Source organism: Bicyclus anynana, chromosome 7, assembly GCF_947172395.1.
Source record: "Bicyclus anynana chromosome 7, ilBicAnyn1.1, whole genome shotgun sequence".
NCBI lineage: Eukaryota > Metazoa > Arthropoda > Insecta > Lepidoptera > Nymphalidae > Bicyclus > Bicyclus anynana.
This window is the reverse complement of record NC_069089.1, coordinates 17,460,567-17,483,170: the sequence shown is the minus strand read 5'-3', so window position 1 is coordinate 17,483,170 and position 22,604 is coordinate 17,460,567. Positions and strand designations below refer to the sequence as shown.

At 36.4% G+C, this 22,604-nt stretch overlaps 4 protein-coding genes across 6 annotated transcripts in view; 2 read left to right on the top strand and 2 right to left on the bottom strand.

Moving 5' to 3' along the window:
• The first annotated feature begins 674 nt into the window (after nt 1-674).
• LOC112045775 (protein Spindly) lies at nt 675-9,905 on the top strand. Its single transcript, XM_024082098.2, has 6 exons — nt 675-1,341; nt 2,032-2,200; nt 3,122-3,213; nt 3,850-3,964; nt 8,329-8,461; nt 9,630-9,905. The coding sequence occupies exons 1-6, from the start codon at nt 823-825 to the stop codon at nt 9,862-9,864; spliced, it is 1,263 nt and encodes a 420-aa protein (XP_023937866.2). The 5' UTR covers nt 675-822; the 3' UTR covers nt 9,865-9,905.
• On the top strand, nt 4,233-6,192 carry LOC112057163 (uncharacterized). The gene is made up of 3 exons (XM_024097654.2): nt 4,233-4,455; nt 4,667-4,828; nt 4,918-6,192. Exons 1-3 carry the CDS (start codon nt 4,346-4,348, stop codon nt 6,188-6,190), a joined length of 1,545 nt encoding a protein of 514 aa, XP_023953422.2. The 5' UTR covers nt 4,233-4,345; the 3' UTR covers nt 6,191-6,192.
• On the bottom strand, nt 6,188-8,033 carry LOC128198242 (uncharacterized). Its single transcript, XM_052882528.1, has 2 exons — nt 7,759-8,033; nt 6,188-7,676 (listed from the first exon to the last, which is right to left on the bottom strand). Exons 1-2 carry the CDS (start codon nt 7,943-7,945, stop codon nt 6,433-6,435), a joined length of 1,431 nt encoding a protein of 476 aa, XP_052738488.1. The 5' UTR covers nt 7,946-8,033; the 3' UTR covers nt 6,188-6,432.
• Nucleotides 9,906-10,732: 827 nt separating the features above from the next.
• The window catches only part of LOC112045774 (uncharacterized), an 18,115-nt gene continuing 6,243 nt past the window's right edge, over nt 10,733-22,604 (bottom strand). The window contains exons 1-5 of one of the 3 annotated variants that reach the window (XM_024082097.2): nt 21,844-21,960; nt 18,659-18,777; nt 17,908-18,044; nt 12,718-12,881; nt 10,733-10,940 (exon numbers count right to left, since the gene is read on the bottom strand). In XM_024082097.2, coding sequence (XP_023937865.2) covers nt 10,804-10,940; nt 12,718-12,881; nt 17,908-18,044; nt 18,659-18,772 — 552 coding nt within the window. In that variant the 5' untranslated portion in view covers nt 18,773-18,777; nt 21,844-21,960 and the 3' untranslated portion in view covers nt 10,733-10,803. Of the gene's footprint in view, nt 10,941-12,717; nt 12,882-17,907; nt 18,045-18,658; nt 19,094-21,843; nt 21,961-22,604 lie in introns of those variants that run through there. The other 2 variants (XM_024082096.2, XM_052882433.1) reach the window with 2 other exon arrangements.

The window sequence follows — 22,604 nt, the reverse complement described above, 5'->3', positions numbered from 1 at the left end:
TTTTAGTTTCTGATAAGTTTTCGACGGCTGTTCAAATAGTAGATACATACCCTATGAAAAAAAGTAATAGTGTAGCATTTTTCTTCAGAAATGTGTATCGGATTTACACTCCAAAAACAAGTAACCAAAATATTACAAAAACAATTACCTACATGCACTAGAAAATGACATTAATTGTTAATAAAAAGAATTCAAACATTTAGTACTGCATACCAAATGTTATTTACCAATAAACTTAAAGGAAGTTGCTTAGATTACTTGTGTATTTATTGGTTTTTCCATAATCCTTTCACATAACCTCAAATTCATATGCGGGCTCGAATTTTTAAGACGGGTATAGCTATTTAAGAAAGCTTTTATATTTTTTTCATTTTTAAGGATTTTATATAGTCCAATTTATTTGTATTTTGGAACAGCACAACGTCAATATGATTATTATAAATTATTTTCTAATTGTTTCCATACAAAGCGAGGAACCATTGCTGATAACGTCACACACACAAGAGAAGACTAAAAGACGGCACAGATAAAAAAATGGGGGTTGACAAGTGTTAAACTTGTCAACCCCCATTTTTTTATCTGTGCCGTCTTTTAGTCTTCTCTTGTCTGTGTCTTTAGCACAGACGACAAATGAAGGTCTTTAGTTATTGTATGGTTATTGTTTTTGTTTAGGTATCTGTTTTTAAACGGCTTTTTCGAATTCAGTTTTTAAAATTTTTGAATGTTTTAGTTTTACAAAATATGTTTAAATATTATCAAATAAGTTAATTTAAATACGTTACCTATATTTATTCTTAAAATCGTATTTTACTTTACCTAATCATGGATTACTCAACAATTAGCAACAAAACCAATATAACCGAGGCGGAAGATCTAACGGGCGGTGAAATCAATGAGAAGTATTATTTGCTCCGTAAACAATATGAAAACTTATCGAGTAACTACGACGCAATTAAACAGGAGCTCCACGACACGAGGCGGAGCTACCAAACAGCTTTGGATGTACAGAGCCACCTCAATGCAGAGTTAGAAAGTTGTCAAGCAGATGAACTAATTCGAAGGAATGAGCTGAATTCTCGTATAAACGGACTCCAAGAAGACATTTCAGCTTTACGGCAGGAGCGGACTGACCTAGTAGAACAACATGCAAAAGAGATTAAGGTTTTAGAAGTGGAAAATAGACGGTTAAGGGAGGAACAACTGGTGGTTGCGAGGGACTCTCCAGTGCGAGATACTGCAGAGTTTGATGAACTTCGTGCGGCGTTGTCGTCTGTCACAACGGAGGCAGCTGGTGCGAAGGTTGCACTGGATGAGGCGCGCGCTGAACTCGTTTCGTGGCAGGTATAACAAAAAGTCATTTTTTTTCCAAGTGACATGATGCAGATTTATAGAGACCTTAACATCCTGACCTGCCTTAGAATGACATAGTAGGTTTGAGACTCAAATCTCTTCATCAATTAAGACAGTACTAGATAGTAGATACATCAAGTACAGAGTGTTAGCTATTAAAAAATTGATGATTAACTTCAAGCTAGTGTTGCCAGGTGTCCGGATAAAGCTGGACGTAGTTAGGCTTTTGTATTCAGTGTCCAGCCGAAATAAGTGGTGTCCAGCTTGTCCAGCTTTGGTTAGGCTTTACATTTAGCAAACAAGCGAATGATGAGTGTGTATAAACAAAAATTATATAATCTTATATATGCAATTTTACATGAAAAATGTTTGTCAGATTGATGTATGTAATGTAGTACTGATGTACACGAAATTCTCAATTATGTAGTTTCAGAACAAGAAGTCCTGTCCTGCCTTTTTACCCAAACGTCAGGTCAAATTGCCTGGACTGTCCAGTTTTTTATTTCAGATTTTGCCAGGTGGCCACCCTACTTGGAGCTATAGCATTGGAGCTAAAGCATATAGCTGTACGGTATAAAAACATATCTCAGCAGGTTTATAATATTATCTGCATTTAGCATGTTCCAACTTCAGAACAGACCAGAATTTGGGCGCATACTATTAATATTGACACTGTTACAGATAAAAGTGGAGGAGCTGGTCACAGAGGTGGCAGAGCTCCGAGCAGCTGCTGATATAAGAAGAGAGGAGTTGAGTGCAGCCAGTGAACGAGAGTCCGCAGCCCTGGCCGACCTGGCAGAGGCCAGGGCCATGTTGCACCAGGTTGACTCACAAGACTTGCAGCCACATGGTAACTGTTTATTGTCAATTGTTCTCACATCATCATTCATCAAGTAAAACAGTCTTGGAGAGAGAGAGAGAGAGAGAGAGAGAGAGAGTTGGAGTGTTGACTCACCATGCTGCTCTAATTTGGGCTGATAGGCTTGTGAGTGATAGTGTTTGTTTGTTTTGCTATCAGATGCAGTGGTATGAAATAAGGTTTTTAAGGTTTTTTGTAGCATATACAAAATAATAGCGGATGCCTATGACTTTGTCTGCCTTAAACCTCCTTAATCCGGCCCTGTCGCAAAATCTGTTCTTGGCGTAAGTTGACTAACTATAAACTACCTTGCTGCCAAATTAAGTTTTTTTTATGTCAAGGAGTTTTTTGAGATTTCATTTAGTGTTTATTACCTTTTGATTTTATATGTTTACAATGATAAAAAATAACTTCTCCAATATAGGTTCATAAAGAGTCCTTGGGGTAGGCATTTTTGCATTGATGATGTGCAAGCCTCTGATCAAATATGAAAATGATCAGGAGTACCAACTTAATGCTCTAAGTGAGGGATGGTCATAGGGATGTTGAATGCCAAACATCATCCCAAAAAAAGAAAACCCATTTATTCTCATTATATGTTCAGCCCAGTGGCGCTAACATTTGACCAAATGAAAAGAAAACAGACAAAATTTTGTCCAATGGCGGCAGAGTTGCCCTAGTCCCATCTCTTTTGTCACAATGTAATTAAAGAGATAGCTGTATTTCTGGTTGCACTGCCATTGGCTGAATTTTGTCTATTTCTCTTCAATTTATTATATATTATTAAGATTATTTTGTTGGTTGCATGTTAGCATCACAGGACTTAAACCCAGAACCTTATGATTGTTAACCACTGGAGCAATATGACAGTTTAGGAGCTATGTGGCAGTAAAAATATGAATTAACTTCCAGCTGCAAAAGGCAACTCATTATTTGCTGAGGTGGAGGACAAGCGCCAGGAGATGGCCAAGAACTTGATACAAATGAAACAAACTAACTCTAGGGTGAGTTGTATTCTTACAAAAAACCCAAATTAACATTTATACTATAACTAGTTGACGCCGCGCGGTTTCACCCGCATGGTTCCCATGTTCCCTGTAGGAATACATGGATAACATAGCCTTCCTCGATAATTGGTCTATCTAACATTAAAAGAATTATTCAAATTAGACCTGAAATCCTTTTTCTGATTCCTGAGATTAGTGGATTCAAACAAACTCTTCAGCTTTATAATATTAGTATAGATAGAAAAGGCATTTTTGGTTCTAGTTTTCTTTATCTATCTATCTATACTTTACTATTATAAAGAGGTAAAGTTTGTGGTTTTGTAAGGGATAATCTCTAGACCTACTGAAGCAATTTTGAAAATTCTTTTACCACTAGAAAGCCACATTATTTGTGAATGTTGTAGGCTATATTTTATCCCTGTATTGCCACAGGAACGGGAACTATGTGGGTGAAACTGCAGGGCGTAGGTTAGTGGTAAATAAGGTTTCTTGTGTGCTTGGTCAACTAACCATGCCTGATTGATAGCATTGGTGATGGCTATGTTGGGCTAAATTTACCTAAAAATGCCTTGAAGGTGTTAAGTTATAGTAACAGGCCTGTAAATGAACTTTGCAGTTTGCATTGTGTTTCAGCTGCGCAGAGAGCTGGCCAACAAGCAGGCTGAGCTGGAAGCGTTGCTGCACGAGAAGCAGACCATCTGGGAGCAGCAGGCCGGCGCCGCCGCGCACTACGACAGGGAGCTCATTGGTTATTATTAACTTATTTATTTATTTATGACAATCGTTTAAAAAAAAATTGTTTACAAAATGCTAAAGGAAATGGTCCAAAATTGTATGGAGCCCTGGCCCAGTTATTGTACCCTAGTGGAAATAAAAGAAAATATTTTTTTTAACTATTTTTGATTATACAAATCTTACTAATTTACTTTAATTCTTTCAAGAAATGCAACACTAATACGGGTAATAATGGCGAATCGATGACGTTTTCAATGATAGATTTGACGTTTGCTGTCAATGGGGTTGGCCGCTAAAAACTTTTAGCAGATGGCGCTAGCATAGCTTTAACCTGTCAAAGTTGTTTTGAATTCCTGTGTTTACTTCGAGCTTTTTTTTTCAACAAGTTACTACGATGGACGCTTTAAAACAAACGTATTCGACATGGCGGATATGTGAACTAAAGGCGGAATTGAAAAAACGAGGTGCATCGCTTAAAGGAAAGAAAGCAGATCTTGTTGAAAGGTATAACCTTAAAACTTTTCACTACGAGTTTATTAAAGAAATATGTGATTCCAAGTAGTTATTGTTAGAAATATGCGTTCTGTTTTGACTTATATTTGTTTAAAAATGAATAAAGTGTATGTTAATGTATAAAATGTATGTATGTTAAGGTTTTGTTTAAGTACCTATCTAAGTTTCATGGTTGTCTAATTTTGTAATATTTTTCTTGCAGATTGGAACTGTATGACCAAAATTTTAATTTTGGGAATACTGCCATTCCAGAAAACGATGATCCTTCAATGCAAGTTCCTGATGCCAACACATATTGGGATATTAATAGTAATACTATGTTGCCACCGCTAAATGAATTGCATATAAGGCAATACTTTTGCTTGTGAGTAGTGTATTTTTTTGTAGTTACCTAGATATTAATATATTTATGCTTGAAAACCAAGAACTAATATTTGCTTAATCTTCTTACAGTACTAATAAAAAACTGGATGAAGCTAAAACATTATATGAGTCCAGATACCTCATCCTTGCGAGAGCTTCAAATGTAGGTGACACCACATTTATTAAAGGAGTCTGTAAAAAAACCATGAAAGCTCTACAGTATGAAGTCCATGTGAAGTTACACCAAAATGGAACTCCACAAGAATCTCACTGTGAATGTCCTGCAGGAAGTGGTGTTGAGGCAAAGTGCAAGCATTTTGGTGTACTTTTACATGGTATCGCACACATGGTTAGGGACAAGGTTGTATTGCTACATCAAGTATGTACACAGCAACTGCAGACATTTCATGTCCCTAAAGGGCCCTTTACGGCATCTCCATTAGTAGCTCATAAGTTACCAAAAAAGAAGCCAGCTAAAAAATTTACCCCTTACCCAGTTCAAAATATTTGTAAAGAAAATTACAATACAAAATTTCGTAGCCTTATTTTAAATTTTCCAAATTCGACAATGCCTTTCAAACAGTTGTTTGAACCAGCAAATCCTTACGCTATTGTATGGGATCATGCATATACATCCAAAAATCCAGAAGATGAATTGCTGGAAAAGTTAAATTTGTTACATGTCACCAATTTTACTATTAATAATATTGAAAAAAATACAAGAAGACAAAAAGAATCTTCATTGTGGCATGAAGAGAGAAAATATAGGATTACTGCAAGCAAGTTTTACACAGTTTGCCATTTAAGAGACTCCTCAAAGCCAGGTTTTAGTAAAATAATTTTAAACGAAAGAAATTTCAAATCAAGGGCAACAACTCATGGCATTTTGAATGAGTCAGTTGCATTAAAGGAATATGTAAAAAAGTATGATGTCAATATTGAACCATGTGGCCTGTTTATAAATAAGGAAAGGCCCTACTTAGGAGCTACTCCTGATGGTCTACTAGGTAATGAGACCATCATAGAAATTAAATGCCCATACACTAGTAGGAATAAAATGATTTCACCTGTTACTGTACCCTATCTAGTGTACGATAATATTAATAAAACATTAGTGATAAAAAAGAGTAGTCCATATTACTACCAAATTCAAGGCCAGTTGTATTGCACTGAAAAATTATATTGTAATTTAATTGTGTACACATATAAAGAAATGGTTGTAATTTTTGTTTCAAGAGACAATGAATTTATTAACAACATGTTAAATAAATTGGATAATTTTTATTATAATTATTTTAAAGCTGAGATTTTAAAACAACTATTATATAATGAGTATGATTTAATAAAGAAAAGAAGTCAATAAGGTTTAAGTCTTTTATTTTAATAGTATTTAAGGTACTTTAAGACATACAATTATACTATCTATAAAAGTTCAGATAAATATGAATGACATATTTCTATAACATTGTTACATAACAGTTAAATTTAACTTTGTTTTATATTACAACTGCCTAATTTGTTCTTAAAATTATTATGCGATGACTCTTTCATTATTATTAACAAACAAAGCATTTAACACACCTACTACAGATACTATACATGTAATTATGCTTTTTTGTTTTTATTTACAATTTTTTCTCTAAAATTGCATAACATCATGCATATAAAGAATATTTTTGAGGCAATAGGAACATAAAATGAGATTATTGGTGTTTGTAGAATCTTATAAGTTTTTGTCAAACCAATTAGCCTTTCAATATGTACCCGTTGACTGGCAAGTCTCTGATCCTGCTTTAGAACAACACCAGGCAACTGTGAACAACCTTTCAAAAAAGTTGGTATGTTGATTGTGATATTTTTAGAGGCAAACAAGTCCTGTACATTAAATCCTCTATCAGCCATAATACTGTCACCTTCATCACAAATCTTTATTAATGAGCTGCGTTCAATCATTTGCCTGTCACTAGTAGCTCCACCATACCCATCTGAACAATAAACTAGAAGGCCACCTGGTGTTGATCCAATTAAAAATTTCAAAGTGTTTGTGTTTTTATATGCACTGTATGTGGCTTTCTGTGATATAGGATTACTTGGCTTTGCAATAGGAACCTCTGTTGCATCAATAATTACCCTTGTTTTGCTACTTTCATTTTTAAAAATCTGAGGCATATGATAATCCACTAAATCACGTTGCGGCCAAATATCAATCATTGACCACACATCATATATAAAATTAACCCATGTAACTATTATATTAGATACTACTGTTTTGCTTACATTAAACATTTTAGCAAGCTCAAAATCAGGTTTATTGCGTCTGAGCTTTATTAACAATATTAAAAACTGTTCCTCCACTGAAAGCCTTATAACTTTGCTCCAACGATAATTCAAATTATTCGCCATTGGTAAAAGAGTACTCAGAACTAGTTGAAATTTAGAATATGATTCTAAGCCAGTATAAAACATGACTGCCTCATCATCAGTTAACAATAATTCGGTAGAAAATATTTTAAGGATCGCACTTGTTTGTACTCCAACTGTTGCCTGTTGTATTGGGGTTTCACGTATGGATTCCTCTGTTACTTCCGTCTCTATGTATACTTCATTGGCAATATTAGGGATGCTGATGTCATATTCTTGGGTAAGATTACCACTATTTTCAGAGTGTCTCAAGACCTCAAATTTAAATGGTTGAACAGTATCGGTCTGTTGAAAAAGTGATTTTCTAGAGTTACGAGCTAACAACCTTTCCTCTCGACATTTAGCTGCTTCAGATAGACTTTTTGTTGTCCAAGGAAACACAGATGGAACAGCAGTTTTTTTCAAATACCGATGCAGATGTACAGTACCTACAATCAAGCAAATCGTGTTTAAAATTACTGAGTTGACATGGATTTTACGACTGTACTTAAATATTATATCAAGATATACCTGTATAATTACTAATATTTTGATAATCCGTTTCTAGGAAGTGAAGTCTACATAACCTAGAATTATTTTCAGGCTTAAAGTTAGGTCGCCTTATGGCTTTTAACCACTTTTTTCTAATTTCTACACCTACAGGAAATTGGTGGGCGCCGATTTCTTTACATTGGGGCACTTCACATATCTTTGGCATTTTGAAAATAAATATTTTACCAATTATTCTTCACAAAGTATTATTGTTTCGGTGAAAGCTATGCTAGCGCCAATTTGACAGTTGCCAACCCCATTGTCATGTCATAGTTGCTTTAAGGGTACCATCTTGATATAACTCAAAAACTTGGGTTTTAATTTTATTTATTTCTTTTTATTTAGTTACATTTATTCACTTTAATAAATTTTAATAATATCCTTGTATTTTTTAAATTTTAATGATACAGGGTACAAGAGTGGACCTGAATTGGACCATCTCCTTTACATTTAATTACTATATAAATTGTGTTTTTAAACGACTTTACTATAATAATTATTTATAGGCCATATTGTTATTATTATTGTTTAACAAATAATATTGAACAGAGAAGTACGAGGAGCGCATAACGCAGCTGGAGGGGCAATGCGAGAGGCAGCGGCGCGAGCTGGCGCGCTGGTTCGGCAAGCTGTGCGAGCCCGCGGCACAGGGCTGGCTGCCCGGCGTGCTGGACCACTTGAAGTGAGTGCCCTCATGTTATACCGACAGAGTACCCTCTCTCTTCAGAATACGACGACGACGGCCGCCGTGGTGCAGTGGTATGCACGGTGGATTTACAAGACGGAGGTTCCTGGGTTCGACCCCGGCTGGGCCGATTGAGATTTTCTTAATTTTGTCCAGGTCTGGCTGGTGGGAGGCTTCAGCCGTGGCTAGTTACCACCCTACCGGCAAAGAAGTACCGCCAAGCTATTTAGCGTTCCGGTACGATGCCGTGTAGAAACCGAAAGGGGTGTGGATTTTCATCCTCCTCCTAACAAGTTAGTCCGCTTCCATCTTAGACTGCATCATCACTTACCATCAGGTAAGATTGTAGTCAAGGGCTAACTTGCAAAGAATAAAAAAAAAAAGCCTATCCTAATTGTACCCTCCGACGACACGACACATCTTCCTTTTATATATACACGTGAAGTTCCTATCGTCTTAAACCGAAATCCCACATAATGTACCCAATGTATATGACTCCATACCTACGAAACAGAATTATTTTTTCATAAATTAAATTTTTTTTTCGCTATCGCTTGAGGTTATTTTTAATATTGTTAAAGGGTTTCTTTTGTTGGACTAATAAATGTCGGGGCGGCTTACTAATCCGGTCAATTTAAACATTCGAAGTTACATAAATTCTCACCAAGCTGAATATCGGTAAGATTGTTTAAAATATCATTAAAAACAAAATTTGAAAGTTCCCCATCTTTCCCCTGTAAGGAAGAAAATTTATTTAAGGTCAAAGGTAAAAAAAACGAGTTTTTCGCGATTTTCAGCAAAACGGTAAGTTTTATTATAAAAATACCTTAGACAAAATTGTAGATCATAAAATTATCTACAAAAAAAAATATTAATACTATTGTTCTACGAGCCACCGTTTTTGAGATATAACGATTCAAAAAGTTGTAAAAGTTGTTTATTTAGGTAACTTTACTCTTATTTTTTGGTTTTATTTGACCGGACTATACAGACGCTGAAACTGGCACTTAGTATAGATGTAGATTTATTAAATTAAGAAGACTGAAGTAAAACTCCTATAAAAGATTCTGACGAACCTCTTTTGTACACTCCACTGTATGTAGATCAAATACAAAATGTAAGTCTTTAACACAAGTGATTAAGGTTCATTTTACTATGTTCGCAGAACTGAATGTGAACAGCTACGGTTAGAAGTGTTATCGAGAGGCGCAGCGCAACTGGCGAGCGCCGCCCAAGTGAGGGAGCTGCGAAGGAAAATCGCCCATCTGACCGCCAACAACACTAAACAATCGCCCATACAAAACCAAGTCGATAAAGACGATATTAGCGTGCAAAAATTCACCGTGCAAGTCAAGAAAATTGCTGTTGATGATGTTAAGAAAAAAGTGTCTTTTAATTGATGTTTTATTAAGTGTACAATATATGGATTATTTAATTAAAATTGGATTTTATTTATAATTCTCACAGTCTTTAAACTAGTTGTTAGCGTGTTGCTTGTGATAGAAAAAGACATCTTCTAATAAATAAAGAGGTAAAGTTGAATTTTTGAGGTTGTAAATTTCTTATAACAATATAAAGCCACGTTATTTGTGAGTGTCATAGACTCCGTATTCTCACGGGAGCGGGAACTAGGCCGCTGAAACTGCGGGGCGTCAGCCAAAACTCAAATAAAGCTCCATCTAACTTAAAATCGAGGTAGTTTTGACGGCCTCCGCGGCGCAGTGGTGTGCGCGGTGGATTTACAAGACTGAGGTCCTGGGTTCGATCCCCGGCTGGGCTGAGATTTTCTTAATTGGTCCAGGTCTGGCTGGTGGGAGGCTTCGACCGTGGCTAGTTACCACCCTACCGGCAAAGACGTACCGCCAAGCGATTTAGCTTTTCGGTACGAACATCGTACCGAATCGTATCGTATCGTAAATAAACCGAATCGTATCGTAAAGTGTAGAAACCGAAAGGGGTGTGGATTCATCCTCCTCCTTACAAGTTAGTCCGCTTCCATCTTAGACTGCATCATCACTAACCATCACGTGAGATTGTAGTCAAGGGCTAACTTGTAATGAATAAAAAAAAAGGTAGTCCTCGAGCCTCGTATTATGTTTTTTTAATCTTTGTTTATTGAAACAAAGAGAGTTGCCTCATTAGTGCGTTGCGTTGGGTCGTCGCAACGGATCAACATGTATATAACATATACGCCATCGCTCATATTAGTAAAAATTAAAAAAGCTATTAACCGACAATCCAACTTTTTATTGATTTTCAAATCAACACTATTTATACATATATTCAACAATATTGGCATTAAGCTCGTTTATTATTTGCATTATTGCAATAATTGTAAATCAACTGAGGTCCTTGAGAGCATGTTCGCGAGCATGCGCGACGTGCCGCGATCGCCGCTCAAGCTCGAGCGCGTCGCGTTCGCTGCGAGCGTGCAAACGTCTCGCGCCCGCTTCTTGCACGCACTCGGAGAACGCACCTGAAAAGCATGTGAAAATCATGTCATATATGATCAAAAATTATATATGAACATCAACCAACTCAAGACTTCGAATTCAACTAACGACGACCGACTAAAACTCAGTTTTCTCGGATGACTTTAAAATGAAAAACTGCGTGAAAAGTCGTTTGATATATCTATCCTACTTCGTATTATCTTATTATTAACGCATATTCGGCTCGCTATTGAACACGAGTCTCCTCAGAAGAGGAGTTAGGCTATACCACCCAATGCTGATTGTCAGACTTTACACACGTAAAAAGAGAAATAAGAAAATTCTCAGAGAAGTATGCAGGTTTTCTCACGATGTTTTTCCTTCACCGTTCGAGACATGTGATATTTAATTAATTAATTTGTACTTTTTTGTATAAATTACCTAAATCAATCAGGTAGTAATAAAATATACTGTATCTTTTATTGAATTTTATGGTGGGTAATAATTAATAATGATTTTAAGTAAAATTTAGATTCGCATGACATTGGGTAACCTAGGATTGTTTATGGGTTTACTTTTATTTTTAGGCTATAAAATACAGCAAAACTAAAATCACCGTGACTTGATTGACCCGTAATAAATTAGTCGTAAAAGTTAATAATTCAGATTTTTTAGAATAGTTCAGAAATTAGAATATCAGCTAAATAGGTTCTATAGCTACCTATAGCTGATATTCTAATTACGAAAAAAAACTTTGGCTGTAATAGTAAGGTACGGCTGTAAGGCTGCGAATCCACCGAAGCGGAGCGAGGCAGCGGAGCCGAGAAACGGAAAAATATTAACCAATAGGATTGCACAAAATCTCCGCTCCTCTTAAGCGGACAGGGACTTACAAGCAGTTCAAAAATTAATATAAAAGCGGTAAGCGGTGCGGGGAAACGGAGCGGGGTGAAATAAATTAAATTTAACATTTATTTATTTAACATTGTCTGCAAATCCGCTCCACACCCTCGCTCCGCTCTAGTGGACAGACGTAGTACGCAACTCCGCATTAGTCCGTTTCTCCGTTCAGCTTTGGTGGCGGCGTTTGTAGCTGTAGCGTGGTTTCGGTGTGCGGTGAGAGTCGAGACTATATTTTATCCCCGTATTCCCACGGGAACGGGAACTAGGCGGGTGAAGCTCTTGTCGTCTATCATGAAAACAATACGAGGCTCGAGGTAATGCTTGTAACAAATAAAGGGAGATGCCTCATTAGTGCGTTGCGTTGAGTCGTCGCAACGGATTAACATGTATAACTCCGCATTAGTCCGTTTCTCCGTTCAGCTTTGGTGGCGGCGTTTGTAGCTGTAGCGTGGTTTCGGTGTGCGGTGAGAGTCGAGACTATATTTTATCCCCGTATTCCCACGGGAACGGGAACTAGGCGGGTGAAGCTCTTGTCGTCTATCATGAAAACAATACGAGGCTCGAGGTAATGCTTGTAACAAATAAAGGGAGATGCCTCATTAGTGCGTTGCGTTGAGTCGTCGCAACGGATTAACATGTATGCCACACATAGGCGTATATAGGGGCCCGGGAGGGGGGGTGGTGTGACCCTAGAATAGACCTGTGCCCACCCTAGTAGTTGCGATGACGAACGACGTCACAGTTCAATAGGACGTCGCACACACCCAGTCAGTAGTCTTGGAACTCTCGACATAAGCGACAACTTAAACCTGCCGCCGTATGCGTGAGAGAAGCCAGAGTGGCGCCGTAACGCGTTACGTTACCAAGCGTCTTACCCTCCCGGAAGTTATTACTTAAAATGTTGTCTATGAAACCAACCGATAGTGTCCCAGCAGTGGGCGACGTGGGCGGCAGTGTCGGCGGTGTCGTAGCACTCGATGATCTGGCGCTTGATGTCGCCGCACACGGGTTCCGTGCCCACCATGTTGGCGGTGCGATTCTCCACGCGTTTCAGAATGGCGTTCACTTCTCCTGCTGTCAGCCTGCAAATTAAATTCATCCAAATTCTTCTACATGTATACTACAGCCCTACTCGATATGTACTGTTTCGTTATCAACCCATAGTCGGCTCACAGCTGAGCTCGAGTCTCCTCTCAGAATGAGACGGGTTAGGCCAAAAGTCCACCACGCTGGCCCAATGCGGATTGGCAGACTTCACACACGCAAAGAATTAGGAAAATTCACGATTTTTTTTTTTTTTATATTATATTTTTTATAATATATTTTTTTTAATTTATACACGTGTTATTTAATTTCTTAAAATGTACACAACTGAAAAGTTAGAGGTGCATGCCCTGGACCGGATTCGAACCCACACCGTCCAGAATCGAAGGCAGAGGTCATGTCCACTGGGCTATCACGGCTTACGTGTACTGTTTACCAACAAACAAATTATAAATGAAGGTACAAAACGCATGTCATTTCAAAAATTATTTATTTTAGATTATATACCTACCTATTTAAAAATTTTTATTCAAATTTTGAACTAAAAACTATATATAATTGTTCTAAGCTTATTAGTCGAATTTATTTTCGTTAATTTAAGAACAAGTTAATTATAATGGGGATGATGACTAGGTTTGAATATATTGATTTTTATGATACATTCGGGTAAATAAGGTCAATGTTAACTAATTTATACATAGAAAGCAAAGATTGACTGGATATTTGTAAAATAAATAAGAATATAAAATTTCAAAATCTATTAAATTTTTTTTATCGTAATTAGTTGAAAATTCATACAGTTTTAGCTTCCTTACATTAAATGTGACATTTTTCAATAAATGAACTATAAACATAAACGCACAAATAACAAAGATATTAGTAATTTTGTTTGAACGCCCATACAAACCTAATGATCAGCGAGCCAACGACGTCACTAAATCGTGCCATTTTGTATGGAGCGTTCTTCAGGGATCCGCAGCAGCGCCGCAAATCTGACCCTTTATATCCCTGTAGCTCCGAAAGTAATGATCGTAGATACCCTGTTACTTTTACAAAATTGCTTTGCTATTAGTATACTCTTAGTTTATATACAATTTAAAAAACTGTCATCATCCCTATTATTAATAGGTGTGAAATGACTAGCGATTTATACCCTCATTTTAAATTTGTTGTTGGTAAACTGCTGTAGTAGCAGCTACGACGTTTTAATTAAAAAAAAATGCTATAAAGATTTTTAGCCTATCAGACTATTGGAACTGATACTGCGGAACCCTACACAGCGCGTGGTCTCGCGCGCACTTGTCCAGTTCTTTAATAATAAGTAGTGAACAACAGGTTACATTATAATGAACGGTAGGTAGCAGGCGGTTAGGCGCGAATGTCGTTTTATTTCTTTTAAAAAGTAAAAACCAGATGTGAGCTCAACCGATGATACGAGTTTTACTAGCGAAAAGTATAAAATAAATCGATGTTCATTATTTATACTAATATTATAAAGCTGAAGAGTTTGTTTGTTTGAACGCGCTAATGTCAGGAACTACTGGTCCGATTTTAAAAATTCTTTCGGTGTTAGATAGTCCATTTATCGAGGAAGGCTATAGGCTATATATTATCCCTGTATCCCTACGGGAGCGGGAACCACGTTGGAGAAACCGCGTGGTGTCATCTAGTTTATTATAATAGCCAATTATATGATTTTAAATAGGTTTGAAAAGAAATAGTTCAAGAGTCGGTTAAAAAGCAAGTCGGTTAAAAACAAAACCTTCCATCGATAAAAAACATAAGAACATATTTACAACATTTTCTATATGATTTTAGTAAGTAGGAAATTGTATAAAGTGATGAGATATTTTATGGCAGCCTACGTAGGTAGGTATTGTTAATTATTTTTACACCATCCGGGTTCATTATCGAAGGACAATTTGCAGATAAGTAACTTGCAAATTTAACAATTACTATTCAGAGTTTATTATTTTATGGATACGGAGAACAATTGCGTCGAATATAAAAACAAGGAATGCATTTTATAAATAATTTAATAAATATTCCTTTATTTAAGGGGCAGCAGCCTGTTCAAAAATTCCTATAAAGCCATATTCGATGTGCACTGTTTACCAACAAACAAATTAAAAATGAAGGTTTAAATCGCTAGTCATTTTACACCTAATTACAATTATTGTTAACTTGTTCTTAAATTAACGAAAATAAATTGGATTAATGAGCTTAGAACAATTATATACATACATGCATTATATTATTATTAATTTGTTTATTGGAAAATGATTGTTTTGAGAATTGGTTCTTTTCTTTTAATCTAGACAAGATAGTCAATCCCATTTCCTTTCCAAATATTTGGGTGGTGAGCATGGTTCTGGTGTATTTCTATATTAATTAATAGGATGAAATAAGCTATCTTAGTACCCTCAACACAAACTACGCTTACTTTGAGGCTAAATAGTAATGTATATATATTTATTTATTAGGTTGATACCAGGATTTTACCCTTTTATTGTAGGTAAGTAGTTACTAAAGATTATAGTCATCCCAACTATGTAGCCAGTCTAATTGATTGCGCAGTTACAGAGACTTGACGACGTTCATAAAAATTCATTGAAAAAATCATCTTGTGAGGAAATCGACGTCTTATTGGAAACAAGGAAAAAGTTTCATGTTAATGTTATTTAATAGACTGTCGCCTACTAATATGTTATTTTTATTAATTTTAACACATTATTTCTCAGAATATGTTCGGTGGTAGACGTTGACAATTAATTAATAATAGCTACGCATATATACCGAATATGTAGGTATAAAAGATATACAGGTACGTATAACTTACCTGTATGTCTGATTTATCAGCCCATATAAAAGCCTTTTTAAATGATCGATCGTTGAGAAATATATCTTCTTTGATGTTCTAGAAATGCTTCTGAAGAAATAATGACCCCATTAATATCGCTCACGAAGCAAGCGTCAGGAATCAATTCATTCTTTTATTTCTTTTAAAAGAAGCCATTTGTTGCAGATAGAATCAATTTATACTTTTCATTTCGTCAAAACACACAGGCAAAATGAGGACTTAATTTTTAAAATCCTTCAATGAATGTTATCAAACCCATCAATCGTTCTCAAAAGCATTAAGGCTCCGATTATATATCTATGCAAATTAGTTCATTTTAAGACTAAAAGCAAACTATATCTAAGAGTTTATTCTAAGGATTTTCGGACCCTTTCCTAATCTAAATACGTTTTTATACTCGTAAATAATTCAAGAAACAGACTTGTTAGTTAAAAATTGTTGATAAAGGAAGTGAATGTTTTTGGAATTATATTCTATCGACGATATTCTTTAGTAAGTTTAAAGTTATTAATCTACACTAATATTATAAAGAGGTAAAGTTTGTAAGTTTGTAAGTTTGTCACATTTTTTAAATGGGGTAATCTTCGGAACTACCGGTCCGATTTCAAAAATTCTTTCACCAGTAGAATGCTACATTATCGGGGAGTGCTATAGGCTATATTTTATATTGGTTCCATATATATTAGCCGAGTTATCACAGTTTTTGTCATACAGGTCGGACTGAAAATCCTCTAAAACAGACTTATTCGCATGCGCTGCCTTAACTATTGTGTAAAATTGAAATTAATGTAGAGAGACTTTATGTATCTTTAAAAGTTCCACAAAAAAGTCCGCGACACCATATATCTATCTTCTATATATTAGCAGATATAGTACCTTTTGTGTTTTAAAAATTATTAATTTTATATACTTAGGTTTGCGTCATTATTTATGCTACTTAACTTAAATCCTTATCAAAATAAATTATTTAATAATCACAAGGATATTAAGGAGATAAGATTTGCCCTTTATAGTATGTTAATTAGTAAAATAGTTTCGGAGATAATACAAGATTTCTAAAAGACGCAGAAATTCCGCTACATGACGCCCCGCGCTTTCAATTACGTAGTTCCCGTTCCTGTGTGAATATGGGAATCAAACATAGCCTATGACACTCGCAAATAACGTAGCTTACTACTGGTAAAAGAATTTTCTAAATCGGTCCAGTAGATCCAGAGATTACCCCTCTTTAGTTTCTTGGGAAATAGTCCTTTGGTCATCGCACCACGCTCAAAGGGCAGGACCGATTTTGCTAAAGGTAGGGGAAGGGTAGGGGTAAGGTAGGGAAGGTGTAGGGTACGAGTAGGTTAGGGTAGGGTAGGGGTAGGGTACGGGTAGGGTAGAGTACGGGTAGGGTACGGGTAAGGTAGAGGTAGGGTAAGGGTAGGGTAGAGGTAAGGCAGGGGTAGGGTAGGGTTAGGATTAGCGGTAAGGTAAGGGAAAAGTAGGGGCACAGTAGGATTGGGTAGATTTAGGTAGGGAGTAGGGTAAGGTAGGGGTAGGGAAGATGTGTACATAAGTAAAAGCGAAAGCGAAAGCATGACCGCTATCACACTAATATTTTAAAGACGAAAGTTTGTGTGTGTGTGTGTATGTTTGTTCCTCCTTTACGCTGCGGCTGCTAAAGCGATTTAAATGAAATTTGGAATGGAAATAGATTTTATTCTGGATTAACACATAGGCTACTTTCATCCCGGAAAATCCATGGTTTCCGAGGGATTTCTAAAAAAACTAATTTTACGCGGACGAAGTCGCGGGCGTCCGCTAGTTTACAATAAATACAATGTTAGTGCAATGGTTCTTATTTCTTTGTTACCATAACAAGATAATAGTTTCAATAATAATTAATTTGCTTAATTAACTTTATCGGAAACTTGTAATGTAATAACTATTTAATAAAAAATGTTTAACTATGCAACAGATAACATTAATGATAACTTTTCAACCTACTGGTTGTCATACATAAAAAGCGAAAAACAATACTTCTAAAAAAGTACCTACTGTTCCCGAGGTATTGAAAATTCTAGTGAAACCACGAAATAAAGTTTGTATTACATTTGTGCCCCATAAAACCTAATGCAATTTGATAGATAATGATCTCTACTATCACCCCTTAAAGGGATCTCATACTAATTTCAGTTATCCTTAAAGCAAGTTAAATTTACCCGAATCTGTTTGTATGGTTTTCGTCCAAAATCTCGAGTTTTTCTATGAACATCTTTTCTTTGAAGTCGCCTTTAGCGTGAGACGCGCCCGTGTCTATTCCACCTGACAATGCAGCGTCTTCCACTAGGCGTTCAATCTGACAATAGATATCACTTCACCGAAATTATCAGTATATTTTAATGGCCCACTAACTTCACCATAGTTATCAGTATATTTCACGGCTCACTATTGGGCCACAACTCCTTCCTTATAGGGAGGAGATTTTGAGAGCTTAGACCCGAAGTTCGTGGGCAGGATATTGTTTGATTTAGTGATGCCCACTATGAGATGTCAATGATGATGGAGACCGGAACCGATGACTTAAAGCACTCTCCAAAGCACTGGGTTGTATGTAGCACCCCCGACTTTTGCACTTTGGGCTGAATTTTTTTACTGAAATCTTAGAAGAAAGATAAACTCAAAGAAGAAAGATAATGTTCCGTATTGGCTATTCTCCCAAATACATTTCTTGGAAGAAACAAAACCCCAACTGCCACTGCTGAGCTCCAGTCTCCTCTCAGAACGAGAGGGGTTAGGCCAATAGTCCAATAGATTGGCAGTCTTCACACACGCAGAGAATTAAAAAAATTCTCTGGTATGCAGGTTTCCTTACAATGTTTTTCCTTCACCGTTTGAGACTACGTCAAGCTGTTTTTGAGTTTTCGTGATGAGGCTTCGCTTCTATAGGTATATTTAGATCGTGGCAGTTACCATTTTGTTGGAAATGCTGATGTGGTTTTCTTCAGGCAGCTCATCTTCCTCCGTTTCGACAGCCTCCTTGGGGCGCTGGAAGTGACTCGCACGGACTGACTTACTGTTGCCCATTTTAACTGTAAGTTGAAATATTTTTTTTATTCTTTACAAGTTAGCCCTTGATTACAATATCACCTGATGGTAAGTGACGATGCAAACTAAGATGGAAGCGGGCTAACTTGCTAGGAGGAGGATGAAAGTCCACACCCCTTTCGGTTTCTACACGACATCGTACCGGGACGCTAAATCGCTTGGCGGTACGTCTTTGTCGTTAGGGTGGTAACTAGCCACGGCCAAAGCCTCCCACCAGCCAGACCTGGACCAATTAAGAAAACCTCAATCGGCCCAGCTGGGGATCGAACCCAGGACCTCCGTAAATCCATCGCGCATACCACTGCGCCACGGAGGCCGTCAAAAATTTTGAATAAATTATTTATATAAATTTAGGTAAAATGACTTCTTATAATATGTCGGAAATAAATTCAATCACGATAGAATGGCGCTGATATCTTTGACCATCGGATCTTTATCGTATTACTTACAGCTATAGACCTAGATAGGGTTCTTATTCATGAGCTGGTCCTTGTAACTCGGCATGATCCACACTTTCAAAGTTTATCACGTGAGTTTTAGCCTATTTCATAATAGGACTCGAACCCTGGACCCACATAGGCTGGACTGAACCAACGAGGCAGCTAAAGTATATTATGCAAATTATATTTTGTATAATACAAATAGATATGATACAGCTAGATACGAAAGCTAGATGATATCCTGTTGCGATGGCTACATCTGCCTGATCGTCAGATAGGGCCCAGCGGGCTACTCTGACCGCGGGTCCGGTTGGAAGTTCAAAACGAATGCTAATTTTAAGCCACTATTGCGGTTAAGTTGTAATGTCGGTATGTTGCAGCCGAAGTAGTATATAGTGCAGAGCTTGTTTTGCCCAGATAACATTGTAGACTTCTTATATTACCAAAAGTTTTGTATTCTTGTTTTTGATACGTAGGTACTAATAAAATTTGCTGCAGCCAGCTTTTGTTTTCCTATTGCCTATCAATATTCATCTTTTTTCATAATTTCAACATCCGAATTCGTCCTTATCTTCAATTTTCATCCCTATCATTAAAAAAACAAGAGTGAACAGGCAATTTTTAAGTAGGTAGTTTCATCTAACAACCATCAGGGTGAGATCGTGTTCAAATACAAACTAAGTTAGACAAAATGTGTGTATTGAAGTAATTTATTTATTACGATTATTTTAAACGACGCAGATGTCTTATAAATTTAAACGACGCAGATGACTTATAAATTTAGACGACGCTGACGCAATTATTATTTTAAAATAGAATATTTTAAAATAATAATCTGGTTGAGTTCTTTGTTTTTTGACTGAGATGATTCTTTCTCAAAGCTTATCCTAACAACATAAATAACAGCAGGTTACGCCACATAAAGTAACTGTTATTATCAAGTTGATGTATAGCTCATCAAATTTGGGCACTTGTAAACTAAGAATTTTGACTTATTTACTTGTACAATAATTAGTATTACAGTAATTCCAGATAGTTGTAACCTCAAGCTCAAGCGCACACTTGTGGTATTGTAGGGGGTAATCTCTGGATCTGAAAAACCGATTCTGAAAATTCTTTTACCACTAGAAAATCACGTTATTTGTGAATAACAGTCAGGCTTTAATTTATCCCCGTATCCTTACGGGAACGGGTACTACGCGGGTGAAATCGCAGGGCGTCGGCTATCACGTATTTATATGGAATTCCTGCGGTACAAACCCTAGGCATATTTGACTCTGCCCGCACTACACACTTCGACTGTAACCAACGCCGCGATTATTATCAACATCGCGTAAAGTTCAAGGTGATCATCGACAGAGCACGTGGCGCAAGAGCCTCCAACGGTCAACGGCGCTGGCACTACCAGACATAGTAGAAAGTTACGGGACTCGTTTGTATAGCATCGAGTCGCATCTGGCTTTTGATACAAAGCCTATGATAATGCTAGACGGGATTATGGTAATGGATTTAAGTAATAGTTTAATATGAAACATCGTAAGCGGCGGGTCAAACCAACTATTGAACTGACGATGCGTAGATATACTGTATTGATACTTTTATATACTTAATAAGACAATTGTATACTGAAAATAACAAAATAGATTAAATAGACCTTAGTGATTTTGTAAAAGCTGCAAGCATTCTTTTCATGTAGGTATCTCTTGGAAGGGGAGGCCTGTCTCATTCCCAACCCTCTTGGTGACGCCCTTGATTATAGGCAGGCAAAAATAGAGTTTGAACCGTGCAATGGCTTTATTAGGAAGCAGGATTCAAGGATCTAGACAAGGATATTATCCAGTCGAACATAATAAAAAAGTTTTTTTTGAGAGGCTTTGGATCTTTAAACGTATTATCTATTTAATGTATATAATTATTATCATCATTAACAACCCATTCACCAATTCGGCTCGTTGCTAAGCACGAGTCTTCTGAGAGGGGTAATGTATATAAAAGTATTTAGTATTGGCGGGAGCACCAGCTGAACACTGAACACACAACTTCCATTCTCATAAGTCGGTGGATAAATATTACAAATACAGCCGCTAAGGCCGGAATGAAATACGAGTAACATATCAAATCGCAGGGTTAGGGCCTTGGGGCCTTGGACAGCTGCCTGGTGATATTTATTTTGTGGTCTTATTAAATACTGCTTCAGGATGACTAAACGATTTAAAAATGTTTTAAAGTGCCATCAATTTCCTGTTGTATTGCGGGGAATTAAAATGTTTAGAGCTAAAGTACACTAGAGTTGGCGTGGCTATGTTTTTTTTAAACATGACCAGTCATTTTTTCTTTCAATTAAAGAGTATGCGAGACTATTTATTGTCCAACGGGCACGAACTAAAGTCAATATCTATTTAAAAGATCTAATTCCTTAATATGGAGCTATTAAAGATCGGCGCCCGTCATCAAGAGGCAGAGAGAGAGGATTTAGAGTAAAAAATCAAAATCAAAATTCTTTATTGCAAATATGGGTTAAACAAATGTTGTAATAATATATAGCCTCCGGCCTTCCCAGGGGGCTCTAAAGTTACAAACTTATAAAACCAAATTATAGTAAGTCGGTACCTGACTTTTTATTACGCTTTCTTGAAACTTAAACTGCTGAAACACTTTTGGATAATTCTGGTACAGATTAAAATAAAATTATTAAAGGGTGATGGAAAATATGGAAAATTGGGTTATCACTAATAGATAGAGCCACCAACATGAGGAATATGTAAAAATACACTTTGCCAATGTTCTTTGTAAATTGGAAGAAATATAATTATTATTGGAAGGAAAGGGGAAAAATGACAGCTGCCTGAGACTGTTCATCGCGGCATAATCAAATTACCTAAGATGTAACAAAATATTGTAGGGTGTGATATTGCGGGAGAGCGTTTTCTAGTAAATAACATTTTGGTGTTACAGTGTTACAAAAGAAAAGTTCAAGGGTGTGACACCACCAACTACCCAACATGCTACTAAGAATTCCTCATCAGAAAAACCCAACAGCTTTCCTGTCCAGGATTCTTCACTGATATTACTAAATTGTGAAATATGATTACACATATTGTGATTCATGTGGTCAAAATTTCAAATCATTATATTTATCCTCGTAAAATTTTAACCGTCCAATACACTCGTATATTTTACCGTTTTTATTCAATGTGAGTATTTAATGTTGTAATTAAATGCCGTTGAAGAATGTCATAATATTTAATTGAAAAAAACGCATCCGTTTGTTTATTAACTCATATATAATAATGCTTCCGGTAAACTTAGATCATAATTTATTCAACCTTTAAATGCATTGTATTTGTATCTAAGCTACTATTTGCTTTTTT